General features: G+C 43.4%; 1 protein-coding gene across 1 annotated transcript in view; it reads left to right on the forward strand.

Moving 5' to 3' along the window:
* PTGFRN (prostaglandin F2 receptor inhibitor) overlaps nucleotides 1-14,636 on the forward strand; it is a 40,502-nt gene extending 25,866 nt beyond the window's left edge. The window contains exons 7-9 of the mRNA XM_009274503.2: nucleotides 5,579-5,686; nucleotides 12,611-12,916; nucleotides 14,172-14,636. Coding sequence (XP_009272778.1) covers nucleotides 5,579-5,686; nucleotides 12,611-12,916; nucleotides 14,172-14,338 — 581 coding nt within the window. The 3' untranslated portion in view covers nucleotides 14,339-14,636. The remainder of the gene's footprint in view (nucleotides 1-5,578; nucleotides 5,687-12,610; nucleotides 12,917-14,171) is intronic.
* Nucleotides 14,637-19,090: the final 4,454 nt, after the last annotated feature.

Raw genomic sequence — 19,090 nt, forward strand, 5'->3', positions numbered from 1 at the left:
CCCCAGTTTATGTACTGAGCATGACGTCACATGGTATGGAATGTCCCTTTGGCCAGTTTGGCTGTGCCCCCTCCCAGCTTCTTGTGCACCTCCAGCCTTCTCAGTCGGTAGAGCATGGGAAGCTGAAAAGTCCTTGGCTAGTGTAAGCATTACCTAGCAACAACTAAAACATCGGTGCCTTATCAACTTTGTTCTCATCCTAAATCCAGAACACCATACCAGCTACTAGAAAGGAAATTAACTCTATCCCTGCCGAAACCAGGGCACTAGTGTAAGCACTGCTTAGCAACAACTAAAACATGGGTGTGTTATCACATTATCCTCATGCTAAATCCAAAACACAGCACTGTACCAGCTACTAGGAAGAAAATTAACTCTATCCCAGCTGAAACCAGGACAGGTGTTTGGATTACTGAGTCGGGAAGGACAGCAGGGAAATGGGATGACATCAGGTAAATAGGGCTCAGGATTTTTTTATTTTTCTCCAATATGTAAATCCCTAAGCTGAATAGATAAACTCAATAAACTTGAACTCCTCCTTTCCACCCTGCAGCCTGTTCAGTGTGAATCTGAGCACAAAGTAATAAACCAAATTTGGTGCAGCTTATAAACACTTCTTCCTTTCATTTACATACGTGGAAGAATTTGTAATACACTTTCTAGCTGAAAAGTATATCACTATAGGATTTGGATCCTGGAGTTTCCTTCCTGGGTTGCATGAAATCAATGGTTTGAGCAATGAGATCTGCCATAAAAGGGGAAATTCAGAAGAAATTACACCAAACAGGTCCTGATCCTGGAACCTGGTTTCTCTTTAAGCACTTCTAGATTTGTACTAGTAAACTTCTAACCTCAGTTTCTTCACTTTCTGTTTAAAATTATATAGTGTTTTTCAAGCATTCAGAAGTTGAGAAATGCTCTGAAAACTCTTTTTATTCCTATCTGTACTGCAGATGCTGTAACTGTAATTGTTATTACTTTAATAAAGAAGAAAACTTCTTTTAGGGGTTGTATCTAAGCTTACATATGGTCTTACTATAGTGAGAAAAAGAGATTTTGACTTAGTTTAAATCAAAGGTCTCAGCAGAAGATGGCAATTTAGGGGAAGGTTGATGCTTAGCTCTTAGAATTGGGAATGCTGGTTGGTTTTGTAAATCTGTGCTCTTTAGTTTCCAAATTAGCTGAGGTTATGACACTTATCTTCAGATCTGAAGTTATTAAAATCCAATTATTTCTCAGCTTTCAAGCTCCTGAGCAGCTTTCCTACACTTAACTTTGCTTTGTTCTTGATGAGCTTTACAGGTCATGCTTGATCTGTCAACTCTGCAATTGAAACTAAATTCTGGTTTGTTTATTCTTCCGAGTGACCAATAGGTGCCAATAACAGTATTTCAAACTGTTAAATCCAGGTGGCAAGGTGAGCAAAGCCACATCATCTGTTATCTGTAGAGTTCTATTTTTCTCAGTGTTAATGTAGCATGAACTCAGATCTCATCGAAGGACAGTTCATGTCGCCTCCCCAGCCCTTCCTGTGACACTGCAAGTGCTTGAGCGTGGCGATGCTGAGACCCAATAGTTGGTGTCCTCAGTGTCTACTGGGAGTTGCCTGTTACCACATGCCTGCCTCTGTAAGCTTGGGGTTGAGGGGTTTTTTTGGTGTGGTGGGGTTTTTTGTGTTTGGGTTTTTTTTGTCTTGGAGGGTAAAAACTTAAGAAAAGCACTTGAGGGTTTTGTGCCAAGCCCTGCTTGGTGGAGTCTAGATCCAGGGCTTCTTGAATACTGCGGTGTGATCGTAATGGGGGAAAAAAAACCCAACAGGATCTACACTTTGCAGAAGGTTTTTGTGGCATGTTTGTGACCTCTTGGGAGGTCCTCAGAAGACTTGAAAATGTGTCTGGAAGCATCCCGTGTTTGCTCTGGTGCTGTTTTTTGCCCAGGTGCTTTTCTTGAGCCTGCAGTAAAGCATATGTCCAGTTAGAGAAGGTGATGGTTTTGCTTGTAACCCACTAACAAACACTGGTTTGCTGCTGCTTTTGTTTGAGATTGGCATGCAGCTCATTCCTGCTTCTCTCATCCAGTTGCCAGACAGGTTCAGCTAAAGCCAGAGTAAATTGTTTAAGCTGGGGACATCAATCAGGCAAGTTATAATCAGGTTAAAAGCATTGGTCAGTTTGGTTTTTTAGAATAAAACCAAACAAAACCAAGACCAGAACCCTTTTATAGAGAAGGGCGGCATGCAGATGACTTTTAATGAGGGAGTAGAGTGTGTTGTCAGCTTCTGTGAATCTTTCTCAGGCTGTGTAGCGACTACAACTCTGACTCAAGTGTACCTTATGGTGGAGGGTAGGGGATTAAATGGTCTTTGTGGTCCAGCTCAGGGCTAATGGGTCTCTGTTCAAAACAGCCTCCTGCCTTTTCAGGTTTGATAGTGTGTGTGTGGGAAATCTACGAAGATGCTTTATTCTGTCCTTTCATGCCTGAGGGCCATGGCCCCATGGGCAGAAGGCCTGAGATACTTCCAAAGAAGAAAGACGCTCCTCCTAGGAAGTTGCAACTACACAGTTTTCAAGACTGAACTAAGAAACCTGCACTGTAATGAAGCTTGCTTAGGTTTAAAAAAATAAAAAATAATTGTTTTCCCTCTTCAGCTGGAGAGGGAAGAGCACAACCCCTGACTCATCTCTCGACTCCTTGTTGAAATCCAGCTGTTCTAACACAGGACAATGATTTCTCCCTGAAGGTACAGAAGGTAATCTGCAGTAGATATACCCTAGTAGGAAAATAACCAAAGGGAAGTACGATCATGAAATGACAGAGCAGCTGCTGCCTAGTAGCCACCTTACTGCCCAGGAAGCTTTGACTCTTCATGTGGGAGACAGGGTAGAGATGCACTTGGTGACCCAGAACTGAAGAGTATGTAGGGAGTGCTGCATTGCCATGATATCTGGCCTTTTCTGGCTGAGTTACCGAACAAGCTTAGCTTTTACCCTTGTGTGACATTCAATGGCCAGGAGTGCTCAGACTCCACTCTGCATTAGTGGTTTGTTGGCATGCCAGGGTTTGAAGCCAGTGTCTGTTCAATGCAGTAGATGCTTGGACTTTCAACCTAGAAATAAGGCCTGAAAAGTCCTGTCTGTATGCACCCTCTGTCTTTCCTTGTTTACCCTGCCAGGGCAGGGGTAAGGCAGCCCATCCTTAGCCTGACAAAGTTGGGATCATGCAGTTCATCTCCCTTGCTCAATCCCTGCCAGCGTCTAGGCAGGACAGAGCCTGTTTGCTGGAGTAGAGCATGTCCCATATTCCTGACATGATGTCACCTCACTCACTGCTGGGGCTTAGCATAGATCCTGAGCTATAGACAGTACCAGGATTATTATGGTGCCGTTTTGTCTTTGATCAGTGCAACAGAGGGTATGTGCTGGGAATGCAGGGGTGTTCCTGGCAGATTTTGACAGTCTCTTTGCTTCTGTTGCTCTGACAGTTCACACACAGCTTGAGACTTTTCTGGTTACAGTTGGCTGGAGTGCCCTGGTCCATGCTGCCTTTAGTCCCCTAGGACCTTGAACTTCTGTCTGCACAACTCCAAAGAAAATGATGGGAAATGTCTTGTTTTATCTGAAGAAGAATAATCAAATAGGCTGCAAGGGGAGTATGGTTGGGGGGGGGTGGGGTGGGGGAATGTCAGGAAACGGACTGAATTCACACAGAAGGAGTTTGGATAGAGGCTGAGGAAGCAATCAGATTAATCTCTCTCCGTTTCCCCAGAAAAGGATCCCATCATGCTGAGCTTAAGTTAGGGCTGCAGGCTGCTCGTGAAGTCACTATGTGAACAGCCGAACTTCAGAGCATTCTGGGTCTCTTATTTCCTTAAATATGTTCTAGAATAAGCATGTAGGAGTCTCAGCTCAGCTGGTAGTCCACATGTAACCTCTGTTGCATCTCTACCACCCTCTTATCCTTGCTTGGTGGGGTAACTTGCAATCTTAATTTTTAATAGAGAGGACTTCTAGTGTCAAAATGGATACAAACCTCTGGGATTATATGTCTACATACTACCCTTGTGTACAAAGTACAACTGCTTCTGGGGCAGAGAAGAGGGCTGTAAGAAATTTATGGTATAACAAAGAGCAGCACATTGTGCCCAGTGGAAATTGTGGGGGGAATTTTGGAAGCCATGGAAGTAATTATTGCGTTATAATTGGAATTCATGTCTTGGTGTGCTGTGTAATCTCTGCTGACCAAAACAAGCCAGGCCCTTGTAGTCTAGAATAGTTTCACCAAAAATGACAGCTCTAGCTTCATGGCACATCCAAGTTTCTTTCCAGAACCTCAGTCTGGAAGTGATGTGATAAGTGTGTGCGGTGTGGTGAGTTATTAGCATAGCGTTCCACAGAAACCTGTTGGGAGGGCAAGGGACAAGTGGGTTGTCCTGGATGATTTCCTTAAATGTTCTCCGTCAAAAGCATTGTTTGCCACTGATCTTCAGTGGATTTGAAATTTACAGTTCCTGTACTAAAATAGTAGCATGTAAGAGTGGAGGAGGGCAAATCTTCCAACAGCTTTTCTTTCTTCCCAAACTACCTTTCTATGCTTGTTGTTGCTGCTGCTGTCCCAGAGGTAGCTAAGCCAGGTAATGATAGCAGCTAATGGAGTCCAGTGGCGGTAAAAAGGATTACTTCTTAATCTGAGTCCCAAGTTCCTTCTTGGGTTCCCTGGCCCCTTCCCCCAAAGCCATCCTGGAGGCCACCATTAGCATCAGCTTTCCTCCTACTCATCTCCTTCGCCTTGTTTAGTAGAAAAATCACTAAGGGTATTTTACGCATTCTTCAGTTTCTGCCCTGTGAAATAGAGGGTACTAGCGATGTTGGTATATCTGGGGAGTTGTGGTTTTGTTAATTTTGCACCAGAGATGAAGTTGTTGTCAAAATTTGGGAGAGTTTTGTTTTTTAACTTATGTACCTCAGAAGTCAAACACCACGTTATCATGGTGTCTGAGCATTTTATTAACAGCCTAATGGTTTTCACCAATATCATCACCACTTTGCAACTGAAGGAGTTACTGTACCCTTGGGCTTTGAAACATCATCTACAGAAGAAGCTATCTGTGGCAGAGCCTGAAGGAAAACCCACAGAAAAGTGTTATCAGATGCACTTGTATTGTCCGTGTTTCAGTTCCGTAGCAGAACCATGTGTATTGTTAAAATACTGGTTTGCTCTAACTTGAATTCCTATTGACAGCCTCAGCCAAAAAGATCCATGCTGGATTAGCCTGAAGACCTGAACTCTCATGCTCTTAAAGGAGTCATCAGTGGAAGACGGGCTCCTTTTGTGCAGGACAGTAGACGGCAGACTTGGGCAGCAGCCTCTGTGTTGGCTGACAGGTCTGGCAGTTTGGGTACTTTCTCTTAGTGAGGAATTAATGGCTAAAAATGGATAACTATTTTGCGAAAACTTAGATGATTGCTTAGATAGAGCTTTGTCTCCACAAACTAGCAGCGAATACTTCAAAAACATGCAAGAAAGGTTTTGGACACTGAAGAAAAGCCTGTCATGAATAATTGTGGTTACTCTTTTCTAGGTCCTGTGTTTAATGTCTCAGTGCATTCTGACAACCCGACGATTTACCAGGGTGAACTGGCAGATTTGCTGTGTATCGTCACAATGGAAGGAATGGCACTTGAGCCAGGTATTTTGGCAAAATTATTTTACTTGTAACTCATTTGCCTTCACCAGGCAGAATAATACCAGCTGTTACAACTCTACGTCCTTTGAATGAGGCTGGAGAATTGAGAACCAGCATTGAAAATCCTATAGCACTAGATAAATACAGGAGAGCATGTTTGTTTTACACAGCCCAATTTAAAAAAAGGTTTTTTGTTTCACATTCTGAGGGGAGGGGAAAAAAGTGTTCTTACTGCTAAACCCCACTGTGCCATCTGTACCAACCGACCCTGCAGCTGGCAGTCTCAGCCTAAAACCACTAGATGGGCCATGAAAACTATTCCTGTTTCCTTTAATTGAAAGGAGGTCCATTGGCAAAACCGGTTAAGAGAAAATGGTCATCTGTAAACAAATCTTAAAGTCACTTGGCCAGTCAGCTTCATGCTTCAGAGTGAATTTAAGGCTTAATGTAAATCTGAAAATCACAGTAATTGACTACTGCAGCCTCAATGCCAAAAATGAATGTTTATTGATGATGCCTTCAGAGGTGAGCCTCATTTTTTGTGTGGAAGAAAGAAACACAGTACCTAATTGCTGTGAAAAGGTAGCAGACACTTTAAAGGCAAATTTTTATGAAGAGCTGAAAAGTTCAGAGAATTGCTCAAAACCTAGCTGCTTGCCAAGCATTGCCTGAACTGCTTTTCATCAAAATGCTGTGACAATAACTCTGGTTATTATACCCAAAATTTGGGTTCAGAGTGAGTTTAGTTTTTTTAAAGTAATTCTCTCTATATATATGAATATAAAAATGTATTTAAAGTAAATCTATAAATATGTATGTAAATATAAATATATAAATGTATATACCTAAATATAAAGATTTCATGATTCATGCGAAACTTAGAAATCTACGTGTAAGCCACTACAAAAGAGGTGCTGTGCAGAAAATATTAGTTATAATGTAATGATGATTAATAATGCTCATAATGCTGATGAGATGAAGTACCAAGCTTAGTAAAGGCCCATCACTTTGAAATTCCAAGATGTCTGTTCTACATTAAATCTGAGTGTAGCGGGGAAGCAATTTGCTAGATTACAGTTGTGTGCTGCCTGTGAAAAAATGATAGAAGTCTGTGGATTGTATTATTGAAATGCTTAGTAGGGAGGAAAAGCTGAGTGAACTTTATTGCTGTCAAAAGATTCATAGTCTGGGATATTGGACACAGTAAGCAGCGACGTATGCCTGTATGTACACCTCAGTCTGTCCTGTGGTTTCTGCTCAGCAGGAGGCCTCTTCTAAGTTGAGGTGTGCCCAAGCTCTTACAGGTATTGTTGTGAGGCAGTACCCAAAGCAGCTGGTGTCCTTTGCAAAGCAATAATTGCTGGCAGGGAGCACCTGCCGCTTCTGCTGGTGTTCGACAGCTAAAATAAGCTTGGGGTTGCCTTGTGAAAGAGGCCTCAGCATCCCTGACTCACTTAAAACTTGAAAAGAGGCCAGTTAGTAACAGTGGGGCTCTCCTGTTAGTGCTCCGCTGCAGTTGGGTTTGTGATGGTTTTTTGTGTGTTTGGTAGCTTGAGACTGGGAGAAGCACTGACAAGATAAGGATAATTAATCAAAGGGATCGAAGTGAAAAGGTGTCCTCTTCGAGGAGCTGCACATCAGCACAATTCAGTTTTAACTAGGCAACTTCATAAAGGTTCATGGATGTCTGTTGCATTGATAGATGATGCCTGGAGTTGGAAATTATGCTGTTTCCAACTGTCATGAGCAGCCAGTGCAGTTTTTAAATGTCGGCACTGTAATCTGTTCTATAGCTGGGTAATGCCATCTTGAACATGGTAGATCTCTGCCCCTGTGTTTGGGGTTTTTTTTCCTTGTTTTGGGTTGGTTTTTGGGTTGGTCCTTTTTTGTCTCTAATGGGGCAGATGAGGCACAGGCAACAGATACACCTAGAACGGAGTAAAGTGTGGCATTGTGGCAGGTTTTGAGGGAACCTTTCAGTCTATGCTCTGAGCCTCCAGTTGCTGAATGAGCAGGATTTGGGGCCTAACCAGCCATGCTGTGTGGAGAAACCCCATATGGGCCTGAGAAGCTGGCCCCTCTCCAGTCCTTGCTGGTCCTCTGGATGAGACCAGCAGAAGAGCTGCAGGGAACAGCTGGAATCTATGCAACAGCTATAGGGTGTGCAGACTTTCCTTGTCAGTCTGCCTTCTTGGCCTTAAGAGATGGAGGGGACTAGAGCAGTGGGATAACAGAGCAGGTTAGGTGAAGAAGGGCCTTAAGGGCTCATACGATAAGAAACAGATATAGTTCCTCAGTAGTAACCTTATTTCCCTGTATCCCATCTCTGATCGGTCTCTATGCTGAGTCAGTATCATAATTTAATTCACAACTGGAATGGAGAACTTGTTTGGCACTCATTAAAAGCATTAGACAGACTGTGAAAATAACAGGGCTGTCTCATCCCAGTGGGGAAATGAGGCACGTTGTTAGGGAAAGCCGACACCAGGTAATCAGATAAACAGAGCAAGAGTTGCTAGCATCTCCTAGAAGAAAACAGCAGTACAGACATGGTCTTTCCATTTGGGAATGTGATGAGAAAGAAGAGCAGAGCAATTGCATTTGACCTTCTTCTGAGGGGCATGATGACTTTCAAAGGCCATCTACTCTTCTGGTGTCAGACCTGCTGCAGGGCTGTGTTTTGGGCCCTCTTGTGAGCAAAGAAGCATCAGGGAATTTCATAGGATGTCTTGTTAAATGTGCATCCAAAACACTTTGAACACACTCGGTATGACAGCCAGCTTTGCTCTTATAGACGTAGGCACTCAACTTTGCAAGCATGCATGTGGGTTAGTATGTATGCTTCCTGTAATAAGTTGAGGTGTCACATGCCACCTCTTCTCCCTCTTTGTATGCACAATCAGAAAAATAAAGTACTTCCAAGGAGCTGAGAAGTTAAATGACCAATGTTCTTTGTCAGTGCCCTTCTTTGTTACAGTTAGATTGAACCATTTGTTTCTAGAAGCGTTACTTATGGGTTGGACCCTTGTCTAGTAGAGGCAATTCACAATATTCTGTGTGTGTTTGTGTGTACCCATCCTGTGGGAAATTTTCAAAAGGGTGGAAAAGGTTTTGGCGTGACTGCTGTGTGCTTTAATTTCCTCTGCTTCTTTGAGACCCTGCTGAAATGGAGTGTGTATTACTAAGCTCAGTACATGGCAGCAACTGCTCCATCTAAAGAAGTGCTCCTTTGGCTTGGCAGCTGTGGTTGGTGTTTTGAATTGATATGAGGGGAGTATGTGTGTGTCGGCGGGAATAGTAGTTCTTCTGTGCCCTGAAGATATAAAAGCTGCTTCTGATACTTCTGTTGAATACACATTTTCACAAATGATCTCTCTAGACTTCCCAGATCACCCCTTCTTGGGTTATGTGCTTAGGGATTTAAAAGTATTACTTACTGTGCCTGAAAGGAGATGTGTTTTTATCTGCTCCAGACAGACCCAGTGGGTACTCTGGAGAATTTAACAAAACCAGCTTGTTTACCTCTTGTATGACTTGAAGTGGTTTGCTCAGCTCTCTAGGAAGCCCTATTCAACCTCATTTAAATGTAGTAAACAAAAAGGGTCTCAAAATTGTGATTCAGCACTGTAACAAGATGCTGAGAGAGCTTCATTCTAAGTAGTGGAAGTGTATGGTTCCTAAGAGCTGGTCTAGAAATAGGATTCCCTGTTTTGAGGAGTAATTGGCCAGGGAAGCAGCTAAGACCCAGACAGCTTAGTCCTGTGTGTCAAATTGAAATGTGCATAAAGATGTGCTTTACATGTTGATGATCCTCACTAACTGAGGGGAGGAAGCATAGCACCACTATTGCTCTGCTCACAGAGCTCTGAAGCATCCAGCTCCCAGTGCTTTGTGTTCCTTTATGAAAGCAGCTGAGTTGCATGACCTGGGGCCACTGAGGTCCTTGATGGCCTTCTGAGCTTGGCACTGAGATGTTATGCTTTCCTCTGTGGGACACCTGGACAAGGTGTCCCACGCTACTTACAACATTGTGGAGCATGGAAGGAACTGGTGGAAGAAACCTTTGTAGTGTTAAGTGTGAGTGTGGTTCTTGTGGTTGGGTTTGGTTTTGGTAGACTGGGGACAAAAATTGTGAGTATGACTTGTCAACATTGATGCAAGATGTGTGTGGAATGGTACAGGTGCTTTTGGGAAGCCTAGTGTGTGACCTGTTTTATGTCAGTAAAAGTACATATTTATTAGCACTTGGGAGCTGCTAGGCATGGTTATCACTGATCTTTAGAGAGCACCTGATTTATGTCCTGGTTTTGCTAAATTTTCCAGTGGTTTTATTGCATGAAAACCAGGGATACAAAGAAATGAATCAGATGACTTTGCTGTATTAAGCTATTTCAAGGAGGATAGTGACAAAAAGTACTCAGAGCCAAATCCTTCCTCTGACTGTAGTGAATCACTAATTGCACACTGTGTATACTGACTAATAAAATATGTTGGCATAATACTGTTGTCCCATGTTGTAATTACAGAAGATAGATTCAGCTATTTCAAAATGACAGCAAGTGCCTGCACTCATTTTTGTATGTGGAGGGAAGGGAACCTCAAATTAACTGAAACTGAAAAGAAAGAATTCTTCAAAGGTAGCAAGTTGTTTGTGAATCTGAAGGCTAGATATTTTTTTAATATCTAAATTTATTGTTCAAACCTTTTTTAGCAAGTGCAATGGTGTGTTCAGCATAGTTGGACTAAGCCTGGAAGGTGTCCATATGCTCCTGCGGTACCTGGAAACACAAGAGCTAATGGCACTCTTGATGATCTTTGGAAGGAATTGGTCGTTCCCAATGTGACTGCCTGTGGACTGGTGCTATTACCGTATTTGGCATAAACAGGCAGCAGAGACAGAGTAGTTTATAGAAACAGAGCTCTCTCCAGTAGAGGCCGTTTCCCACAGGCGGTTGGATGAGTACACAAAGCAGAGGTCAAAGTTTTTGGTCCTGTTAACTGAACATGTGTTTATGGTAATTTTTATTAACTTTGCTTTCAAGGGAAGCGGTCTGAGTGCTATGCCAAGTAACTTATAGTAGTATTTATAGTACGATTGGCAGGAGTGATTGTTGTGGGGGCTGCTGGTCCTTATGACCTATGCTGACCCCCGTGTAGGACTGGGAAACCTACTCCTGCTGTAGGGCTGCAAAAGAGGCAAGGTGCTCTCTTGAGGTTCTGTGCTGTCAGCTGGGGTAGCTGGCTGTGGCAGGGAGGGCAGGAAACTGGCTGGTGCCTCAAAACAGTTTGATCAACCAGGGTCTCTGGTAGTAACATCTGCTTTCTCATCTTTTTGTTTCGTTTTTGAAGATGTGTGTAAAACCAGTGCACCTTACAGGGGAGTTAATTATACCCCAAACAGTGCCTGGTTTTTGTCTGCGGTAAGGGAAAATGTTCTGTCTGGCCAGCTGATGTTATACTTCAAGTAGCAGAGCTGAGGATGTCCCTTTACTTCACTTTACTTTAAAATAATATTTTAAGGTTCCCTTCCTTCCTGAAGTGTTAGCTTGCCTGATAGAGGCTTAAAAATTTTCTTCACTTATATCTGCAAAGAATTTGAGTACAGCAGCATGTTTAGGGCTTTAATTTTTCCATTAGCCTGGAGATCAAATGTGGAAGTTCAGAGAAGAGCAAACTCAATTAGGTGAAAGGTCAGTTTTAAATTTCAGATTGCTAATACTGTATTTTTCAGAGATCTCAATACTAGCAAATGGAGGTTTGATACATTGCCAAAATCACTGGGACTGTCTTAGGCGTGAGAAGGTTAAGCCCTGTGCGCATTTTCTACCAGTACCCAAAACTCAGGACAGAAATAGTAACCTCTGTTTCCAGTTTGAGCCCATTGGTTTGCTCATGTGCCAGGAAGGAAGACCTGTTGATGAAACAAGTGAGCAGGCTTTCCTGTCTATGCTCTAGGTCATGCCAGGTTTCAGACGCTGACAGGTGTTGCTGGGCTCACATTAGCAAAGAATAGCAGTGATTTCTAAAGTAGATACTCAGCTACATGAGCCTAATAGGGTTAAGACTGAGATCTGCTAATGGGATCAATAGGATCTTGCATGAATGTAGAAAGAGCTAGATGTGTTGATGAATTCTGACTACCTGTCAGCTATGTTAAATGTTAAAGGTGTTGTAAACGCATTTTTATAGACTATCTCCTTGGGTGGCAAAACTTGTACAAGGCATGATGCCTGATGATGCGTGACAGTAACCCACAACTCTGGAAAAAAATGTATAAAAAGCATCATGGTCAGGCTTTGCTCCTGAATGCTTTGTATTTTTGTAGGTAATTTTTTGTTCTCCGTGTAGAATCTCTGTATTCATTTAGGCAGACAGAATGTAAGGAAGGAGTCTGAAGACTAGGTCTAATCTGGAAAGATTAGGTCTAATCCAGAAAGAGCCTTCTGACACTGTGGTTGTGTAGGTCCTGCATGAGGATAGTGATTGCACATCACTCTCCGCTAGCAAATACTGAGCGCTTCCAATCTCTTTTCAGTGTAGATTCAGCATAGTTATAGAACTTATTATGACACTAGGCCTGCTTGGTAAAAACTTAGATCAGAAATGAAATACAAATTTTAGAATGGCAGGCAAGAAAGCAAGAAATCTCCTCTTTGTTGTCCCTGTAGTAAGTCACCCTTTTCTGTGCAGCTACGTTCTTCATGCCAGTGCATTTCATCGCAGTTCACTGCTTGAATCCTCCTAGAAAGGACATGTTCAGGGCACTCTTTTTTCCTTTTTTCTTTTTTCTTTTCTTTTTTTTCTTCCACTGTCAGACCAGTGTCGGCTATGCTTCTTGCAGATTAACCTTTCTGTTGAGAAGTGGCACTATGAATACTCTTCGGAGCTCACCAACATGTCCAAATTCTTCTTTGTCCACAAATGCAGATGATATGTCCTTTGATGTCTCCTGGTTTGCTGTGCGATCCTTTGCATTGGACAGAGAGCCTGTCTTGCTGGCCTCGCTGGACCGGAGAGGGATTGTCATGCAGAGCAGGAGAAACGGGAGCAGTGATCTCAGCCTGGAGAGAATCAGCCCGCTGGAATTCCGGCTCCGTGTGCATGGCTGTGAGGACCACGACTTTGGGAACCACTACTGCGTAGTGACCCCGTGGGTGCGATCTGCCACCGGTGTATGGCAGCGGGAACCTGACATCAAAGCCAAACCCATCTTTCTATCTGTGAAAATGGATGGTAAGAGATTGCAATGTGTGTTATGCAATATGTTGTTTAACACCTTGTTATATCTTTCTGTGACAAATACTCCCCATGGCTGTTTTTAAAGGTGCCTGTGATAATCTCGTGAGATTTTGTTATCCTTTTCTATTGTTTGCAACTTCTGATTCCAGATTCTGTAGACTAGGTAGGCCTGAACAGATCATACTTATAAGACTGAAGTGTTCTCTTTTGTGATCATCTCTTGGTGGTGATTTGCATAGCTGGGACATCTTTTAGTCAAGGCGTAGTATTCTCTCCAAGTGTTAACCCTTCTGCTGCCTACAGGAGGAAGCCTTGGTTTGCAGATGGGGCGTGCTGAAGTAGTCGTGTTGTGGTTAATATCAAAGCTGAGAACAAAGTCAGAGCTCTGACTCCTTCCTCCCTCTCCTAACCACAAGATATGCTGCTCCCTGCACTTAATACCTTGTCTGCTTTCCAACCTGAGCTGCAAGTGTTGCTAGACTTCATGAGAAGCAAGTTGCAAGCTAGATGCTGCATTCAGCACATAGCTAAGGAGGAAAATTAATGCGGGAGGGGTTTTGAACTAGTTGCTTTCTTCTCAGTATTTCCAGGAAAGGTCATATTGGGAAGTTCCATGAACTTGAAAGGAATCAGAAGTTTTTGTTCTCCCTACTGTGCAGAAAACTATTATAACTGTACTTTCCAAATGCCTTACAGTTCTTGACCCTGCCTTTTAACTGAGCAGTAGGTGCCTACAAATCAAATTTCTTGTTTAGGTACCAACTTTGGAGGTTGATTAGACAGGGTTTCTGAGTGGCAGGTAATATACTGTATGAGTAGTTCTCATCAAGCAAAGCGTAAAGGAGTCTACTCCTTGCCATTTGGAAACATATTACAAAGAGTGCAGCCACAGTCTGCCTCTGATGGGGAAACTTTGCAAGGCTTTTGGAGGAACAGGTAATGGAATACCTCTTGGAACTAGCTCTACTTTGCTGTCTCACTCCAGGGTTCCTCTGGTGCTTCTAGCCTCCCTGAGGCTTTGAAATGGTGGAGGAAGAATTAGGGTGAGGGGGTAAGAGAGTCCAGTAAGTTGAGTTCCAAACCTCAAAAGACAGAAATCAAGAAGGAAAACTAGTGTAATTTCCTTCTGAAATAATTAATCTGCCCATGACTGAATAATGTGGGATCTTCTCCTTTTTTAGGCAAGAATAAATAAAGGGGATCTCTGAATTTCTCAGTGATATCTAATGATTTTGCCTTCCTCTTTCAGTTCTGAATGCTTTCAAGTATCCCCTGTTGATTGGCATTGGTCTGGCCACTGTCATTGGACTCTTATCCTGCCTCATTGGCTACTGCAGCTCCCGTTGGTGCTGCAAGAAGGAAGTACAGGAAACAAGACGAGAGCGTCGCCGGCTAATGTCGATGGAGATGGACTGAGTGTGGGAGCCAGACACACTTGCATTTTGGGAGAGACTCACAGGGCTTTTGGACTGTGCTGAGACACTCGCTCACAGGCCCAGACAAGACAGTGCATTTCCTCTCTGATTTCAGCCTGGACCTCAAGCTTCTCCTTGTTACGTGTCATGTCCTGAGAGCATTCAGGCCATATTTAGTGACTCGGAGTTCTCCTTTTCTGGCAGCACTTTCTGCATAGGGATCACTTCCTTCAATGTGTAAACTGTTGAGCCTTCTTTCAGCAGGGCCCTGTGACAAAATTCACTAAGGTTGTTTTGTTTTGTTTTGTTTGGCATTTTGTCCCGTCCCCCCCCCCCCCCCCCTTTTTTTTATTCCCTTATAGCCACTCAAGTTTACTGTCACAGCCCTTTCTGCCTCTGCTACATGGAGCAGTAAGATACAGATTCTGTCACTCAAGGTTTTCCTATGTATTACATGACTGAAACAACCACCAAGTCATGATGGGCAGGGCGATGGGTGGGAAAGGGACTCGTAGAAGTGTTAGACTTTCATTGTATCAACCACTCTACTTTTCTCCTCTACCCCCATCGCACCATCCTGTTCCCTTTCTCTGTCCACCTTGGTTTCTCACAGACTTCTGTGTTCAATTGAAGGCTGGAGAAGGTTCCTCTGCTGGTGCCTCATGAGACTGTTCCAGCAAAGAATTGGTTTATGGTTGTCAGCATGCCTTCTCTTCCCTGGCTTTCAAAGGGTTTGCAGTTAACACCAAAACATAACTTGCCTGGAGGTCTTTGAGACGCTTTTTTTTAAACTTTTTAAATTTTATTTTCAGTGCTCAAAGTTTTTAGCTGTGGTGAATAGGGACTAACTTGGCAACCCTGAAGAGTCAATCCTCAGACAAGCATTTGTTGGATGTCTGCTTATGGTCACCTTCCTCCCCCACCCTTCCACCTTCTTTTCTCACCACTACAGCTGCTCACGTTGTGCCTGAGACCCTGTTCTGCTTGTGGCAGGGGGGCATGTGGTGTCTAGGGACAAGACCCAGCCTTCTGCTGGCCTCAGCAGAGAGGTGGGAGACCTTGTCCCACTGGTGATGGTGTGACTTACGGAAAAAAAGTAAAAATGAGATGGGTCTTTGTGTGCAGTTGGCCAACTGATCATGTTTAGAGAAGACTTGTAAACTGTGTATTACTGGATGCACAGACCAGACTCCAATGCTGCTTCTGCCAGTCACTCAGTGGTAACCCTTGAACCTGTGAGCAAAGTCTGAGATCTGCAGTAGCTGAAGTGCGGCTCAGGGTAGGAGTAGGAGCAAGCCCAAGAGGGCAGCAAGAATCCTTCAGGTTCCAATGATCCTGATCTTGTGCATGGGCCTGCAACAGGGTTTTCCCCATGGGTTTGGGACCTATTCCTAGGTGCTATAGTACAGAAGCCCTGCTTTGGTCTTCCACATACACTGACCTGGCTCCTGAGTGGGAGCAGCTCCTTTTCCAGGCAGTTCTGTCTTCCCAGCACAGCTGGTGTTTTAAGCAATAAAAGTCAGAATAAAGATACTGTGTATAAACAAACAAGGAAGTAGGACTGTACCACACCTGATGTCACAGCCAGGGTTTGGCTCGCATCAAGAAGGGTGAGAAATGTAGAGTTGAGGCCAGGGCTCAATCCTTTCCAGATTTTTTTAAGATAAAAGAAAAGATGCTAAAGGAGAGCATCTATGGCCGGTAGTGGCTGTGGTGTGCTGTTGCCAATCTAGACATTTGTTACGTATTTGGTCTGCTTCACTAATAGTTCATACCACTGCACATTCTAGGGGAGCTGCAGGTCTCGTATCTGTGCTATGAAGGCTTCATTTCGCATTAGTGTTTGTGGAACCTTGCACTCAACACTGTTGCTATTCCAAAATCAGGGTTTTTCGCAGCAACTTTTCTTTGTGTGTGTTTTGTTTTTTTTCCTGTCTTGCATTGTGACCTTTGTTCTGAGGCTGACATGAGGGTTTTTTCTAGAAGGCCATTTTGCTTCCCCCATGCGAACACGCATGCAGTGACATATGCATGCATAGAGGTGTCCAATGATTTTTGGAAGCTGAATGTGAGACATCTTCAAAATGGGCTTGATTTGCAGAGTTGGGGCTTGCAACTTGTTATTTGACTCTTAGACATTTCCTGTAGCATTCCAAAACTGGGACACCCAAAACGTATAAACCTCTGGAAGACTTTGGCCTGAACATTCATAGCAACTTTTCTTTCTGGCCTGATGTTTTCCTTTCTGGAAGAGCTCTGAAAAGGCCTGTGTTGCAAGCAAACGTAGCTGCCTCTGCTGAGGAATAGGGCAGAAGCAGTCTCTAGCTTCTGCTGTGAAAGCCCAGAAATCTGTAGTGATGCTTTCCAAAGGAAGGGAGTTGAGGAAAGGATTGACTCAGATATTACTTTGACAGCAAGAATTTTTCTTCCTCTCCTATCTGTCTGCTGTAGTGAAATCTTGCTTTTTCCTTGGGTGTTATGAAACACCATTCTGATGTTTGGGATGCTGGCTGTCCTTCCCACACTGATCTAGCAGCTTCTTTCCTGCATTAACATCTTCTTTCTTCACGGAAGGCCTGTGACATTGGGGCATCTTGGGAGGAGTGGTAGTGGTGGTGAAGTTCGAAGCACAGAATCAGTCACTTTCTGTCCTTGCAGACTGACTCCTTGTTTATGTGCTCTTAGTTAAGTTTTAGGGAGAGAGGATCATGACTGTAATGCAATAATTAGGGAATGAACGAGCAGGGAACCACCAGCTCTTCCCAAGCACACAACATAGCACACTTTCTCCCTGCTGGAAAAAACTCAGGGTTATTTTGGTCAGAGCTCCCTGCTCTAGTGAAAGGTCCCCATGTCCTTAGCTAATGCTGACCTTCCTTCACAGCCCATAACAAACCATCTTTGTCATTCCAAGTGAAGCAAGTTTGCTGCTAGCTCGTACTGCTGCCAGCCCCTTGGAAAGCAAAGCTGCATTCCCTTCCACCCTGTATTTGCTGTAGTTGGAAGGCTAGAAGCTGAGGGGCTAGACTTACCCGCCAGGTTTCCTTCTACTTGTGCCAATTTTGTATTATCCCCTTTTTTTAAAACAGAGTGGGAATCTTATCTCTAATGAAAAAAAAAATCTAGGTCACTTTTCATGGTTTTTTATTATTATTATTTCCTGTGTGACCGGGGTTTGTGTGAGTGGAGGTGTGTGTGCATCTGGTTGTGTATTAAACCTGCAGAGCATCAGGAGAGTAAGCTGCCTGAGATGCAGTGCAAGCATCCATATCCTCTCTGCTGCAACCTGTGGTATTGTCAAAGTATCCTAAGGGCTCACGTTGATCTTCCTCTGTTTGCATTGCCACCTGTCCTGGTTAAGCTGGTAAATTCCTCTAGGCACTTGAAATTTTGATCCAGGACAAGCTTGAACATCAGATAGCAGAAGGGCAAGATATTTTCTTTCTTTTGTTTTAATTTCAAAGTTATAAAGTGTTTGGCACAATTCTGGAATGCAGGTACCGAATAGTTCTAACAATGCTGTGTAAAATGTTTCTTTTTATGTTTAAAATAAAGAGCGAGCCTTTTTGATTATGTCTGTACTGTGGGTCTGGATGTTTGAGCTATGGGCATTTCTTTCCTTGTACCTTGCATGCATGCAGACGCTGCTGTTGAGGAAAGGGTATCAAATGTAAACCTTACAGTCCTGTTTCCAGCACTGCTTACCCTGTAAAATAAGCATGAGCCCTATTTTACAGTAAGTTTTAAATATTTGCCTACATTTGTGTGATGAATTGGGGAATGTAATTGTTTTCTGAGTCTATCCTGTTTCTATCCCACTGTAAGTCAACCTCTTTGTTGGGGGAGTTTACTTTGAGACTCCTGGCCCTAGGTAATCAAGTTAGGAGTGTGTGTTCAATATCTGCTGTAAAACCTGGGCATTAGATGTTGAGTAGTCTTTGAACCTTTCCTGAGGCTTCTCATTTCCAAGGTACCGGGAAGAAAATCAGTAGTGTTATAAGTAAACTTCCTGCTTACCTTGTCAATGGCTGAATTTAGGATTTTTTTCCCCCCAGCAACCATGTAAGGACACCATGATAGTACAGCAAGAAGTTGCTTGAGGCAGAAGTGGTTTTGGGAGGCCAAGACAGGCTTTGGCAAGGTCGGTTTGTGTTCAAACTGGTGCATGCTCTGTCCGAGACAGCTGCAGTGCTGTCAGCACAGTTGACAGCAAAGTGTGTACCTTTGGCTTCTTTCCAGATGGTGGTGTTGCAGCTGGCATGGACAGATATCCTCTGTAGAGTGTGCTTACAGGAAGCTGGGAGGTGGCACTAAACTGTAAGTTCTTAAGGAGTGACAGAGACCATCAACTGAGATAAAGAAATAACATAAATGGTCTCTGATCCCTCAGCAGAGCCTTTGGCAGCTGCAGACGTTTAACACATCCATGCCCACGAGTAATGAGTGGCATGCTCATGGGACAGCAGCTGTTGGCCTCTAGCTGTGCAGGTTACAACTTACTGGTAAGTTTGGATTAGCTTTATGAAATGCTCTTGCATCCCCCACCCCCTAGGATGACCTGGATCTTAATACAGTTTTTGAAATCGTGCTAGGATTTTGTCAGAAAATAAAGCCAAAACTTGAAGTCGAGATGAAGGGAGATACTTGCAAGTACCTGCCTGAATGTTGCTGTAAATCATAGAATCATTAAGGTTGGAAAAGACCTTTAAGATTGAGTCCCACCAACGACACCCCACCATGCCCACTAAACAAC

Source organism: Aptenodytes forsteri, unplaced genomic scaffold (assembly GCF_000699145.1).
Source record: "Aptenodytes forsteri isolate BGI_AS27 unplaced genomic scaffold, ASM69914v1 Scaffold207, whole genome shotgun sequence".
Lineage (NCBI taxonomy): Eukaryota > Metazoa > Chordata > Aves > Sphenisciformes > Spheniscidae > Aptenodytes > Aptenodytes forsteri.